The 15,952-nt window shown below is 34.5% G+C and overlaps 1 protein-coding gene across 4 annotated transcripts in view; it reads right to left on the minus strand.

Moving 5' to 3' along the window:
* CTNNA3 (catenin alpha 3) overlaps window positions 1–15,952 on the minus strand; it is a 1,458,437-nt gene that overhangs the window by 1,104,701 nt on the left and 337,784 nt on the right. For all 4 annotated transcript variants that reach the window (XM_081075326.1, XM_081075327.1, XM_081075328.1 and 1 more), the window contains exon 7: window positions 12,372–12,575. In XM_081075326.1, the coding sequence (XP_080931452.1) occupies window positions 12,372–12,575 (204 nt within the window). The remainder of the gene's footprint in view (window positions 1–12,371; window positions 12,576–15,952) is intronic.

Genomic DNA, 15,952 nt, shown 5'->3' on the forward strand with positions numbered 1-15,952 from the left:
ATTTTTGCATGTTCTTTTTCTGAACCCCTGCTACTACATTTAAAATTGTCAAGGAGGAAGGGAGACTTAGTAACCACAAGAGGCTGCATGAACATTTGTCTGTGATTGTTCTGCAGCATAAATTATATAATCGCTCAGTATTCAACAATTGTGATTCAATACCACTGAAAAGAGCAGATGATTATCATGCACATTTGGGGAATTTGAATTGTGGATCACGTGGAAAGTTTCAGTCCCTTCTTAAATGTAATTATAGACATTATTATAGTATAAATGCACCCAGACGCAAATAAACCTTGTTAAAATGGAATTCTGCTACAGGGCCACTTACCTAGGTTTTTCGTTTGTTTTCACATTGAGCACTAGAACCTTGACACTTATAATTAGATAAGGTTTACCCATTTCAGATCTGTTACAAGGATACCTATAGTAGTTTTATTTTTAACCCAGGACTTAAACAATATGAAAAATTTTTGGAGATTAACTAAATCTATACTTTATAATAGGACCCATTACCAGATTTCTCTATATATATCTATTTACTAATAATTACAGTTTGTCTTCCTCCTTACAAAGCTCTTGTTAATAATCCTTGACCACTACAGTTAAAGAGTCAGTCTGACTCATCCTCTATACCTTCTAGGTAGTTCTTCACATTTGGTGTTAGGGTGGTTCGATTCTTCATGCTATTCTCAAAGTAAAGTCTTTGCCAATAAAATTTTGTAGTATTCAGATTACTACTGCTGTGTAGGAAACCATCCCAACACTTACTGGTTAAAAGCGACAACTTTTTATTCTCTCTCATGTTTCTGAGGTCTTACTAGACTCAGCCAGGATTTCACACATCAGGTTGCTAGGCAGCTACAGTCGAGATTCAGCTGAAGATGAAGCCATAAGGTCTGAATGGGCTGGACATCAGAGATAACACACTCACAGGGCTAGCAGTTAATGTTGACTTTTAGCTGGGAGCTCAGCTGAAGCTGTCAACCAGAGTACCTACCTAGTTGTGACGCTTCATGTGAGTGGACTTCCTACAATATAGCAATTGCAAGAGTGTCCCAAGATAGAGCATTCCAAGAGACTTAGGTGAAATTTAAGAGGTGCTTTTAATGACATAACCTCAAAAGTTCCAGAACATTACTTCTGCCATGTTTAATTGGTTAAGTAAGTTATTAAAGTAAGCCCAGGTTCAAGAAGAATGGTATTAAACTCCACCTAATGATGGAGGAAACGCCAAGTCACACCAAAGAATATACAAAATGGGGATATTATTGTGGTCTTTTTGGGAAAATATAATTTATCACATATGAAAAGTTTTGTTTTAATCCAATATACTAGTATAAAATGCCAGTGGCCTATTTTACTTATTAACACCAGAAATGGCAGCATGATGTTACAGCTCTTGGTCTTCCTGACCTAAATATTTAATGTCTTTTTTCCTTTGTTTCCTTTTCTAACAACAGCATTATTAAAGCTGAAGAAACATGGAAGTGATCAGGCAACAGAAACTGTGGTGGAGAAGGCATTTCTGCACAGAGCTGGGCTGTCTCAATACAGTAGCTACTAACAACATGTGGCTAATGAACATTTCAAATGTGGCTAGTCCAGATGTACAATAAATGTAAAACGCACACCAGATTTCAAAGACTTAGTACTAAGAAGGAATGTGAACCACCACATTGATAATTTTTACATTGATTACATGTTGAAATATTTTACATATACTGAATTAATTAGATATATTATTCAAATTGTTTCATCTGTTTCTTTTACTGTATGTGGCTACTAGAAAAATTTAAATTATAGCTGTGATTCACATCTTATTCTAGTTTGCATAATATTTCCATTGGAAAGCAGTGGCTCAGAAAATAAACTGAATCATATTTTCTATTGCTTACACCATTAAATGGTTTTCAGGCAATGGTTTACATGCATTTTAATTACTTCATGCTAACTCCTCTGTGAGGTACATAAGCATATCCAAAGGTAATATTTTGGTATTTCAATAAAACTTTGATTGCCTTTCCTGATATATAAATACATCTTTCCTATTTAATGTATCTATATGTTTAGTATATAATTGCGGCAAATTATTTCACATAGGATTTCAAATTTGCTCAGTTTCTCTATAAAGGACAATATGATCCCTGATTAAGATCATGTACTAGTTTTCTATTTCTGCTGTAACAAATTATCACAAACTTAGTGGCTTAAACAACAGCTCCCTTCCTCTATCTTTAAAACAATGGTGGGGTGACTCTCTCTCTCTAATGTTTTGAATCTTTCTTCCTTTCATCTCATCTCTCTCTGATCCAGCCAGGAAAGGTTCTCTGCTTTTAAGGACTCATGTACTTAGATTGGGCCCACCCATTTAATCCAGGAAAATCTCTCCATCTCAAGGTCCCTGTACTTGACCACATCTGCAAAATCTATTGTACCATGTAAGGTAAAGTATTCATAAATTCCAAGGATTAAAATGTGGACATCTAGGGGGGGGTGAAGGCATGATTTTGCCTAACAGACAGGAATCAACTTTTTACAAGTAGATTAAACTCTTATGATATATCCTTGCCATGTATAAGTGAAAGAAAAGTATTTTTCAGATGAGGTACAGTGCCCTCCAACTGAATCATACTCAAAATCCAAATCCACTAGGGTACTAGAAATTTACTCCAAGTTTGTATGAATGTCAAACTAAAACAGTTAAAAGCTGCTCTGGGACATTAAAGGAAACAACTATTGAAATGATAAAGTTTTGTCAATCAACAATCTTTGTTGAGTTTCTCAGGTACAAAGTGTGATGGCTATCTTTAAGGAAACACTAAGTCATTTCAAGTTTCAATTTATCTTCCAGAAAAAAACTAATGAATAAATTAATTTCAAGAATAAGATCTTTCATTGTGGTTACAAGACTTTAAAACATATTAAAATTTCTGATTAAAAAAAAAACCAAAATACAATGGGACAAATAGCAATTTGTAAATAACTAACGATCTTCTCTAATTAATTCTTAAGTGTAGCCAACAGACAAGCAAACCAACTACTCAAGTTGCTTATCTGTGTCTCACTCTACCAAACCCACTTTAGTACAGAAATAAAGCTACAAGTTGGTTTTGATATTAAACTTACATCACAATGGTAAGATAACTGTCCTAACTACAAATTCATTAAGAAAATATTGAAAAATATTTTAATGTGGGGGTGGAGGTGCCCGGAACCAACAAGCAATTTTCTGGACACCAAATGATTATCCCTATGATTCAACTCCATTCTGACACTACCTGCTTGGAGATAACATTAGATTCTGCTGGTTAAGTGTTCAGTCCTAAAAGACTGCCTCCCCTCCCCCATTTCACATGCCAGTTGTAAGCTCCGTTTGTTACCTATATTTCTGACAGACTGGCTATAAATCAAGTTTGCCATGACCCCCTCCTTGGGATCCATTAATTTGTTAGAGAACTCAGAGCAACACTTTAATTACTAGATTTAACTTTTATAAATTAAGAACAGCCAGATAGAAAAGATGCATAAGGCAAGGTATAAGGAAAGGGTGCTGATATTCCATGCCTTCTCCAACATGCTACTTTCCCCACATTTCGATGTGTTCAGCAACTCAGAAGCTCCCACCCCTTCCTTTTGGGATTTTATGGAGGCTTCATTACATAGACATCATTGATTAAATCATTGGCCATTGGAGTTTAACTCAATATCCAGCCCCTTTCCCCTCCCTGGAGCTCACAGGAAGTGGGAGGCCGAAAGTTCCAATCCCCTAATCACAGGGTTGGTTATCCTGGCAACCAGCCCCCATCTTTTGGTCCGAAGTTACCTTATTAACATAACAAAACATATATTTATCATTCTCATCACTTAGGAAACTCCAAGGCTTTTAAGACATCTGTACCACAAATGCAACAAAGGCCACATATATATTTCTTGTTATAAATCACAGTACCACAAAAGAAATTGATCTATGAAGATAACCAAGGTGATATTATGAGTGATTCATAATTAATTAGCATTAAACAAAGATAAACTTAAATTGCTATTTGGCTTGTTTTGAAAGCAAATTAGAAGTTTACCAAATATTTGCGAGAAACTTATTTATAAATTAATGGTCAGTACTTAATCTCATATCCTACCTTTCCTTCTTTCCCCTACACTTCATCCAAACTGAAGTGTTCATATTTCCCACACCAAATGCACTATGCTGATCCTTGCTTCTGTGCCTTTGCTCAGGCTGTTACCGTTTCTGGAATTCCCATCTCCCCAAGCTTCAAAAGGCAGCATAACTGGAACTTTGAACCTCTTATTTATCTTTGAACCTCTTCTTTATCTCCCCTGCCCCGTTTTAATTTTTCAATTAGAGTTGACATTCAATATTACTTTATAATGAGGATGCAACATACAGAATAAGAAACATAGTCAATAATATTGTGATAGTGTGGTACAGTGTCAGATGGTTGCTGGATTTATCATGGTAATCACTTCTTGAGTGTAAGGAATATAATCAAAAGTGGGATAATAACTCTGTATAATGCCAGGTGGGTACTGTTGAATAGCTATGATGTACACCTGAAACTAATATAATATTGTATGTTATCTATAGTTCAATAAAAATCTTTTTTTATAAAAAAGACAGCATAAAAGCTTTCTCCTTTGTGTAGACTTCCCTGATTGACCCCAGGGGAGTTAATCACTTCCTACTTGACACTGTTATTGTACTGAGTACTTAGTACAACTCTTATCAAGCTCTATTTCACTTCCTTGTTTATTTATCTGATGCCTCTTGACAACTAAGACTGTGATTGCTCAGATTGAAATCACCAGTTCTTACCAGTGTCACTAGAAGAGTTATATGACTAGATATTGCAACAACACTAACAGAATTTTAATTCAAACTTTATATTTCAGCTATCTTTTACGGCCAATAGAATCTGTCAATAAAATCCTTCATATGTATTATCCTATCTATAGCACATATACAGTCACATAATTTCTAGATGACCATACATCTTGGTCTGCTTGGGACTGTTCTGACTTATGCCTTTTGTAGATCAGTTAAGGCCTGATAATTATTGCAAAAGCACTTTGTCTCTCAAAAGTATGCCGGTTTGGATGACAAATTATATGATTACCTAATAATTTCCTGAACATTATCAATAGAAAATTAAATACTATGGAAGGCCAAATCTACTGACCATAGTTGCTAACACAGGATAATATCCCATTGTTCTGGGCTTACCAAAAAAAAAAAAAAAATTTTCATTTTTGAGATTAACTGTTGTAGTAGGTTCTGTGATGGTTCACTCAGATGTTTTTTTCAGCTGGAAATATAAGCTCCTGATGGCTCATAGCTCTTTCCTCCCCAAGGAATTTCCTTTAGCTGCAGGAAGCTGCCTCATCCAAAGTTGCACTGCTCCTATGAGTAACCCATAAGTAATAATTGACAGCTGCAGGGATACAAAGACAGTCCTCCCTTTACCAGGTTTCCCCAAAAATAAGACCCACCCAAAAAATAAGCCCCAGTTAAGATCGTCAGCCAGATGGGTGCATTTAGTAAGTTATGATGATGTTCCAGAAGAAGATGACATGACTGTATTGAATAAATGTAGATTGTTGTACATGAAAAAATAAGACATCCCCTGAAAATACGCCCTTTTGGAGCAAAATGCATCTTTTGGAGCAAAAACTAATATAAGACCTGGTCTTATTTTTGGGGAAACACAGAAAGTTTGGGACAACTGTGAAGGGCCATCCCAACTCCAGGGCTGACCACAGGATGGCTGATAATTCTGTTGCAAATCTCCCTTTCTTTTGCCCAATCCTGCCTTTTTCACTTCCTTACACATGTATCGCCGAAGAGAATATTCCAATAAGCCTTCTTTACACTAACCTTTATCGTAGGGGTGGCTTCCAAGGTATCTGATCTAAGACAACAACCTTTCTCTTTCTAGTATCATCTGCTAGGTAGGAACTATGCTACTCAGGGCCCTTATTTTTATCCTAGTTTGAACTAACACTTCATATCAGGACTCTTGCTTCCTGCTTTATTCCTGTCATTTTTATCATTGAACCTGTTTCTTTTTTTATGTAATGAAGAATTTTGAATAAAGTCCAATGATTAAAAAAAAATGACAGGGATTTCCGAGAACTATATGAGCAATGCCTGAACACTGGGGATTAAAGGACCCTGATTCTTGGGAAAGGATCAGTTGAAACAATCCAGGTAAATGCTGACCTGCCCCACAAATATTAGAATTTTGCTGGAAGGCAAAAGATTAGACAAAAGACTCTCAGTTTTTAGGTTCTCTGGCCTAGAGGATAAAAGCTTCAGGGAGTTTTCCCTGTGTGCTGCTCTCCGCATGGTCTCTAAGTCTTGCCACTTCAGGATATCCTCCATTAATTCTTAGTTATTTTTATTTTACACAAGTTACCTTATTGCTCTGGCTTTATCTGGTTATACCACCACCCCTCCCCTTTTTTTAAGTAAAATGGCTGCCAGTTTTTGTTTTTTAGCTTTCCTTATTAATTCAGTAATCATGTAGCTTGCGTATCTGTAGGATTCTCTCTATTAACTTTTAGTTTTAAAAGAGATTAGAACATTAGAGCACAGAGGAGAGATCTATGAGTATAGTTCATTCCCCCAACAAAAGAATCTAGACGCCTTTTTCCCCAATGCACACTGTACAAAGCCCTCTTAAATCTGAAAGTGGATATTATATGCCAGATTTAAGTAAGTCTAAACTTAGCTCACAAAGAAAGACTCAGAGGAATTATTTGACAATCAGTCAATCAAGTAAATTAGGGATCCCAAAGCAGCTCAGAAAAATAATAACTGAAATAATAATACTATCTCTTCCAAAACAATTCATAGACTTAAATACCTTCCTAATATCTTGTCCTTACATTAGGCACAGAAAAGAAAGCAAGGAAGAAAACAACATTTTTTTCCCATTTGATTACCATTTTATTATTTCTCTCAACTCCTTGATTGTTGTATTTTTTTTATTCCTATATCCCAGCTTTACTATCTGTATCCAGTCTCCTTAATTTTGATAATCCCTTTATATCTTCTTGGATTGTAATCTCATGTTCTAATCTGAGTTTGATTTATCTCTTTGATTTTGCCATATCTACTAATATACAAACCTACATAGGATACTATTTACTTCTCTTCAGTTGGCTGAGGTTATAAAATCTGATATCTATAAACTGAAAAACATGGTCTCCGAAATAATCAACCACTCGAAATCCAGCCACTACTGTGGTATAATGGACAACTTCAAGAATATAAAATGTAAAGCATCTGATGCAATAATGCACCCATTTTAATATGCAATCCTTGTCCAAAAAAAAAAAGAAAAGAAAAGAAAAGAAAGGGAAAAAAGCAAATAGATTTGGAAGCTGTCTTTACATTTTTAGAATTTTAATTCTAACCTGTCTCTAGTATTCAAAGAGTCACTGCATATAGATCATCGTAACTGCTTTACCTTATCATCATGAGAAATAAGCCTAAAATTATTTCCAAAATGTATTTTTAGAAGAGAAATGGAGGCTTATGTGGAAGAAAAACCCCATAACATATCTTTGTTGGCTTTATTGAATTTTTATAATTCCCCAAGTCAGGGAATGCATTAAACTCAAGACATGTAAATGAAATAGCTCTCTGCATAACAAAAGCCACTTCATTTGATTAGTTACTCACTCAACAAATATATAATGAGGACCAACAATGCACTTTCACACAAGATACCCAGAGAAGAAAATATTGGGCAAATAAGAGGTCTAGAAATGCAAATTGGTCCCTGAATACAGACCAGGCCTGACTCGTTTCTAGCAGCACCATCTCTGCTCGACTCTCTAATATCCCCCTCCAGTAAAGTATGAATCTGAGAGTTAATGTCACCAATAATTCTATATCGCCTGAAAATTCTCTTCTGCAAAACATCCAAACTTAAGAACATCAACACAATTTCAATCCATCACCAGAAAGATATCCATGTCTGCTGATTCTTAATGGTAAAGCATGACGGCCACTCACCTCCAATTCAATTTTCACCAATTATAGAAATAACTGGTTTCCCGCTATGCTTCCTTCAGCAGAGGCCTCTCCCTCTGCCCAAACCAAAAGAATTCCTTATTTACATTGTAAATCAGAGAAAATGGATTAGACCTAACCAATCCTGTAAGTATGACAAAATCAGCAAAAATGTCTTAGAAAAATATACTTCTAAGTTTTAAAAGATAAAAGTTAAACTTTCTCTGATTCTGAATGGTCTCTGGAATATATTTTTTTTTAAGTAAAAATCTTGTTTTGGAATACAGCCAGATGTGGATCCAAATGCAGATACTGTGGTGAGAAAATTTTGTTTCTGAATATTCACATTGATTTTTTAGAAGTGACCTATACTTTACAAAATCAGACATTTTAGAACAGGCAGTTCATCATATAAATTTAGTAGATATTTGAAACTCATTTCATTTAATGTCAAAGAAGCTGTTTCTCAATTACATAGCATATACAAAATGCAGTAATTTCATTATTCTTTCATTTATTGAAAAACACAATTCAGCTTTTTCTAAATACCAGGGATTGTGCTTGGGGCTTGAGATAAAACAGTAAATAAAACACATATGTGACTGGCCTGCATGGAGCTTAAAGTAAGGGATACTAACTAAAATAGATTTGAAATGTAAAGATCGATGCTTATTCCACAGGAGACTAGGGAAAACTGGTATCAGTATATGTCCTGGGCGTCCTTGAGATGTCCATATTCTAATTCCTAGAACCTATGAATATGTCACCTTATATGGCTAAAGGAACTTTGCAGATACAATTAAGATTAAGAGCATTGAGGTGAGATGATTATCCTGAATAACCTCAGAGGCCCTATATAATCACATGAATCCTAAAAAGTAGAGAACCTTTCCTGGCTGCAGTCTGAGAAAGAGATGTGAGGACAGAAGCAGGGTCAGAGAAATGTGACATCGCTGGCTTTGAAGATAAAGGGAGAGGGCCATGAGCCAAGGAATGCAGGTAGCCTTTAGAAGCTATCTAGAAAAGGCAAAAAAAAAATAAATCCTTCCCGACAAATTCCAGAAAAGAATGAAGCCACTTTCATTTTTAACCCAGTGAGTCTTGTGTCAGAATTTTCACCTACAAAGCTGTAAATAATTGTGTTATTTAAGCCACTAAGTTTGTGGTAATGTGTTACAGTAGCAATAGAAAATTAAGTAAATAAATAAATATATATAATATTATATATATATTACATATTATATATATATTACATATTATATATATTATTATATATAATATGTACTATATATTATATAATATTTATATTATACATAATATTTATATTATACATAATATTTATATATAACATTATATATAAATATTACACATAATATTTATATATATTTACACATATAAATTTAAAAGTAAAATATCAGGGCAAACATAGAATCATTGATAGTGTTAAGTGATTATCTTTTTTTATCTGTTATAGACCCATGTGGTCTCATTTCCTACTAATTTCTTACTCATGTGACAAGACATTGGACTTAACAAAACAGAGCTTCAGTGAAAAAAATTATTAAGACTTGCTGATCTGTTAAGAAAGTAATTTAGACTCAAACTGGAAATGTGAACTGAACCTGCAAAAACATACATAAACTGCATTAATTTCCTACTTCTCTGGACTCAACAGACTTGCAAAATTGGAAGCCTGAGATCTATAGATTTCGATGAGTACTATCCTTGCTTTAAATTTTCATGGGTCTCTTTATTGTATCTGAATTATCATCAAGCATTTACTCTATCAACATAGCTCAATTACAAAAGCTCCTAACTAATCTGGAAAGCACCAGGCCCAACATACAAAACATGATATTCTTTAAACTAAGAAGTTGAGGACTGGAGGACAGCAGCTATCCTAAAATCTTTAAGTAAACTGAGAAAGATTTGAGTTCAGCTAGTTCCAGGAAAGTACCTTCCCTTTTCATAAAAGCTGATTAAACAGTTATAGAGAAGCATCATTTGCAATATAAACCTACAGTAAAAATAAACCTGGAAATGTCTTCTGATAATTTTACTCCACACTTCTCCAGACTGGTTTCTGCTGTTTAATTCCAATATCCACTGGCTCAGTCACATACGAGAATTAGGCCTAAAATTCTTCACTTTTATATGAAAAGGAACTATTACACTACTTTTGGAGTATTTTTTTTCATAATACTATAAATTCAGATTTTTTTATTATCAATGAGTTCTACTTACCAATAAAATGTTAATATAATGTATACATAAATGGGCTTCTGATCACGTGGACCACCATCACATAAATTTAGTACTGCTGCTCTGATCTCTACACCAACATCAGAGCAGATCACCAGATGTTACACACACACACGTCTTTCATTCCCTAAAAAAAAAAAATGTCTTCCTCAAAAAGCATTTAACATTAGGTCCCGGGAGAAAGGAATACATCAATATACTTAGATCACCCAAAGAACAATCTTCCTCACTTTTGTGCTGTCTTATGTTCCTTTCTTATGTTCCTGTTCTGACCATTATTCCTCCCCCATCTTTTCACCACAGTTAATGAACAAACATAATAAACAACTACAAACTAATTACGTCAGGCACATTGTCATTTTAATGTAAAAAACTGAAAAGAAGCAAACAATAAATTCAATTTACCTGTGACCAAATAATAATTACTGAGCACGTGCTCCTTGAAAGCACGTTCTATGCTAAGGCCAGAGACACCGTCCCCTCTCTTCTAGAGCTCCTACCTTGTGGAGAAGGCAGACAAATAAACAGAGGAATTCCATCTGGGATGAGAGCTCTAAAGGGGGAAATACCATGAGCGAGAGGGACTGCAGGGGGTGTTTGTACTTTTTTGCCAGAAGGGGAGAAGAGAAAACATGGGGAAGGAAGAAGAAAGACATTCTCTAGCATAAATAGTAGTACAACCTAATCAATTAAATAACAGAAATATTTGGATTCCTACAATTAAGGCTACTTTTAAAACACTAAAATTAAGATAATATCTGGACAAGCTAAAAGAGCTACTTACTTGTGAACTCGATTCTTTAGATAGTGTAAATGAAAAAAAAATCTCATTCCACTTCACTCTTCTAACACAGAACTTAGCTTGTTTGAAAATATCTAACAGAAGGGTATTAGTAGCATAAGTATTGTGTACTTGACAAATGGGCCTTGAAACTAAACATCAGATTAAATCCTCGTTAAGAAAAAGAGCAATAAGACATAGAAAAGAACAAACATATTCTAGTTTATTCCAGTTTCAGAAGAAAGATATGACATTACTAATATGTTCTTCTTATTAACAAAATCTGCTTTACAACTTTGATTTCTTAGCAGCAAGAGATTGTTGGTCAGGAGCCAAAGTCATCAAATGTTAAAGAGTATGGAGATACCTCAAATGTGTTGAAGGGTCCTTAAAACTCACTCATTTTAAAACATTTCAATTATTCACATAAATTACTTATACTGAACAATCTAAATTCCTGTTTCACACCCAAAAGTTATATGCTTTGAAACTAACAATTTTCAAAACAACCTTCACAACCTTTGAATTATTCCACTTAGAATAAGATACATGAACAAAATATTCCTATTACAAACCTTTCATTTTGTTGAGCTCTATTATTTTAAAGAATTCATGAAAAATATATAGTTAACAATGTCTTCAAGAATTTCTTCATTTTCAAAATGCCACGAAGATTTAAGTGTGAGAATAGTGATGGATACCCAGATGGATATAGATATACACAAAATAAATATATCATATATGAATATATATCGAATGAAACAAAAAGGACCTTGACGCATATATTTCTGTGTTTGCCTAAATTTAGACGGCATTTCTAACATTCCTCAGAGATTGCTAAAACTGCAAAAGACCTACAACGTAATGTCAGATTTTTAAAAAGTTAAGAGCTATAGCTCTGCAAAAATGGTCCCTGATCCCTGCAGCATTGAGTTTATCCAATACTATCAAAATTCAAACTTGGATATAAACAACTTCACCTTAAGCAACCTGCCCTTTTCTTATCTATTTTTATCCTTTAAATTGATGTGCAACTCCAGTTTCCTTTCTCCAATCCTGATTCCCTTCTTCAACTAATACTTCACAAAACAATCATATGTAAGTAACTTTCTGGTTGGATTCCATTGCTAAACACTCCTATCTCAGGGCTGTACCCTATGAGCAACCTAAGCAGAACCCACTCAGAAAGCCAATCCATGTAAAAGCATTTATAATTTATCACATTTCGTACACAGAAAGAAACTCAGCACATACCCAATGTACGGAATGGGGAGAAAACCAGTTACTTACGTTGTTCATGTACTCTGAAAGCAGGTCCTGGAGAGCCTGGCGAATGGCGTTGCACTCTGCAATAATCCGCTCCCGATGGAAGTCCCTCGTGCATGAAGAGTCAGCCAACAGAGCAGCCCCACTGATAATGGCTTCAAGACGTTTCTCTAAGGATGGTCTTATTTCCTCCTCAGTCACTGTGAGTGGATCCAAGACAATTAAATTCTAAAGGAAAAACACATTTGGATGGTTAGAACTCCATAGCATTCTATTTGTAAGAAAAATAAATATTATTTTGTTTTCACATTTAGAATTCACATGTGATAATAAGAGAATTGCATTTTTAGTGCCCCATCCAGTTCATGCATAATTATATGTAGCAATTATTATTCAGGTGAGTGACAAAAATTGTACAATTATGAGCATCCGTTCTAGTGTCAGATGGACATGTATTTAAATCTTGCCTTTCCCACTCACCAATATTGTGTGAGCTAACTCAAGTGTCTTATACACTCTGAGCCTCACCTTTCTGATCTGTAAAGTTGGAATATTAACATTGCCTGTCTCATAAAACTATTGTAAGAACGATATGAATGCTTAATATAGTGCTTGGCACATTAACTGCTATTTACAATTGTGACCTTTATATAGAACTTCATTGTTTACATGATATTTTCACATAATGAAATCCTGCCAACACTATAAAGAGGTGGCCAGCAAAGATATTGTTAAACCACACATTTCAATTGATGATGAGTGAGGCTGAGGCTGTCTTGCCCAAGGTCACTGAGCAAATAAATGGTAAAGTTCAGACAAGAACCCAGGTCTTATAATACCTAATTCAACATTATTTTCACTATGCCTCACTAGAGTATAAATCACATACTCCAATTAATTTTAACACTAACATATCAAAAAGAATTCTGGATTGTAATTATTTATTGAAAAAGTAAAACTCGATCTTTCTGTTGATCTGTTATAACTTCCAGCTATTTCCCCTATTGGTAACTGACATGGTATTTTTAAGGTTTCCATTAGATATAAGTCTTCAAGCAATAGAAGTCAAGATAATCTATAGTCTCTGAAGAAAAAAATAGAGGCTCTAAGGCAGAGATGTCCAAACTGTGGCCCGCGGGCCAAATGAGGCCCGCAATCCATTGTTAATTGGCCCGCAGCAAATTCTAAAAATATATTTAGTTTACTTAAATAAACCAGGTGAGGCAATACGTACTTCACCTCGAGTGAGTGGCCTGGCTGTTTGTGTATTTTACCGCATATGGCCCTTGGTGAAAACCGTTGAAAAAAGTTTGGACACCCCTAAGGGGTTCTTTATAAAAATACATCAAGAGAGGAAGCCTTTCCAAGTTTTAGGCATAATGTGGTAATTAGAGAAAAAGTTAGTATCGAATAAAAGTTACCTAAATAACCCTTAACACAAAAATGAAATCATATGATAATCTTAAAAATATGTGTACATGTGTACATGTTAAATCTATACATACATACACAAACATGCCCACTGAAAATCATTCATCTTCAGAAGAATATAGAATTTATCATTAAATTCTATATATAATACCTAGAGAGAGGTATATGTATGTATGTTGTGTATGTGTGTGTATATAATCTTACATTGATTATTGCACTATAATTACATTATGATAAATATTTGGGGATCAAAAGTAGTCAGGATAAAATTTAAAAAGCTGTAACTCTAGGGCCAAACTAGGGAGAGAACATCATTACAGAAAGAGAAATAGTTTTAAAACAATTAGAAAAAAATTAGTACTGAGTAATGTTCACATATTATATAATGTAAAATATAAACTCTCTTTTAGATGGAAAAAAGTTGAAAAAAATGGAATTAATTTTACAAATGCAAAATTTAACATTTTTGTTATCCAGTGCATAACATTTTGATGAGATAATAATCTCAACCATGGGTTTTGCCATCAGTCAAGGATTCATCTACATTTAAATCTAACTCCTTTTTTCACTTGCCATTTTTACCCAACCTTGGCCCACTAATTCAGTAAACATTCTACTGCCATGTTTCATAATAATAATAAACCAATTAAAACCTTTTTGAAAATGTCCCTCCAATGTGATATCATCATTAAGAAGAGACATTGAAGGCAACGGAATTGCTCTTGGATTGCTCAAATGTAATTAAAAGATGTGATAGAAACAGTTAACATGTCTCCACATTGTGATGACACAAAAAGTTAATTGAATTTCCAATCTGTTTACTTACAAGAATTTCAAGAAGAAACTAGTAATTTCAGGTGCTCTCGATGTGATTTTATGTCAGAAAATAGCTTCTATTACAGGATTAAGTTATTCCATTTCCTGCTGTACTGGGTCATTCCTCAAACTATCGCAGCCTTTGGATTTTTACTTGCTTGACATTTAACATTTTTCAAATTCTTTAAGCTCATCTAAACTCAAACCATTGCCTGATATCTGACATCTGATACCCACACACAGGCCTCTTGATCCTTCCTAAAACTACTGTCCTTCTACTCACATCCTTTAAAAGTTTTCACTAACCTTGTCATCAAATGACTAAAAAGGTAAGTTTTTAAAGATAACTTGAATGTTTTATGAAATACCACTGGATGTTTGACCTACTGAAATAAAGAATTATCTCTTCTGAACATCAGTAAAATGATAAAATAGGAGTATCCATACCTCATACTCCCATAGAAACACTGATTTTCAAAATGACACATGAATGAGAATACCTTCATGGAAGCCTGGGAGTATAGCTTGGAAGTTCCAGCACCCCAGTGGAAAGAATAGAAGCATTGAAGAGGATAAGAACACTTTCATTTTACCCATGTCACACCTCCCCCAAGACACTACATAGTGCCATATACCAGAAGCAATGTATGACATGAAGTGTTGTCATGATGGGGGATGATTTACAGCACACTTTAAAACACACCTCTCAACCGTAGCTCACACCTGACTGACTGCATCAGACAAGCCGAAACTTGTCACACAGTTACTAAGGTTCATGCACTGCTTCTCCGTATTGAGGATTCCTGCCTTTCTGTTGGATGGCGCTCTGCAGCAGCATTCACCGTATGCTTTGATCACAACAGAAAGGCTCCATGTCACACATCGCTTCTGGTACAGCAATTTCAGTCCAATAAAAACATTATGGTGTGTCCCCATCTACGTTATTCACTGGATCTGGCATCATGCAACTTGTGGCTCTTCCCCAAAGCCAAAATGACCGTGAAAGGTAAACATTTTGAATCTATTCAAGACATCAAGGCAGCCACGACAGCACAACTAAGACACTCATGAAAGAGGACTTCCAGAACTGCTTCAGAAAGTGGTGAGAATGATGGGATAACTATGTTGAAAGTGAGGGGGAGTATTTTAAGGAGGATTAATGGCAATGAGTCTTTTACTGTAATAATTGTTTTAATTTAAACATCCACTATAGTTTTTTACCACACCTCATATTTGTATATACATTTGTATATAAATATATATATATATATATATATATATATATATATATATATATATATATACACATATCGTGTATATATACATGTGTATGTATATATAGTGTTGGTTAGAATTTG

The sequence above is a fragment of the Rhinolophus hipposideros genome (genome assembly GCF_964194185.1).
Source record: "Rhinolophus hipposideros genome assembly, chromosome: 15".
In the NCBI taxonomy this organism is placed as follows: domain Eukaryota; kingdom Metazoa; phylum Chordata; class Mammalia; order Chiroptera; family Rhinolophidae; genus Rhinolophus; species Rhinolophus hipposideros.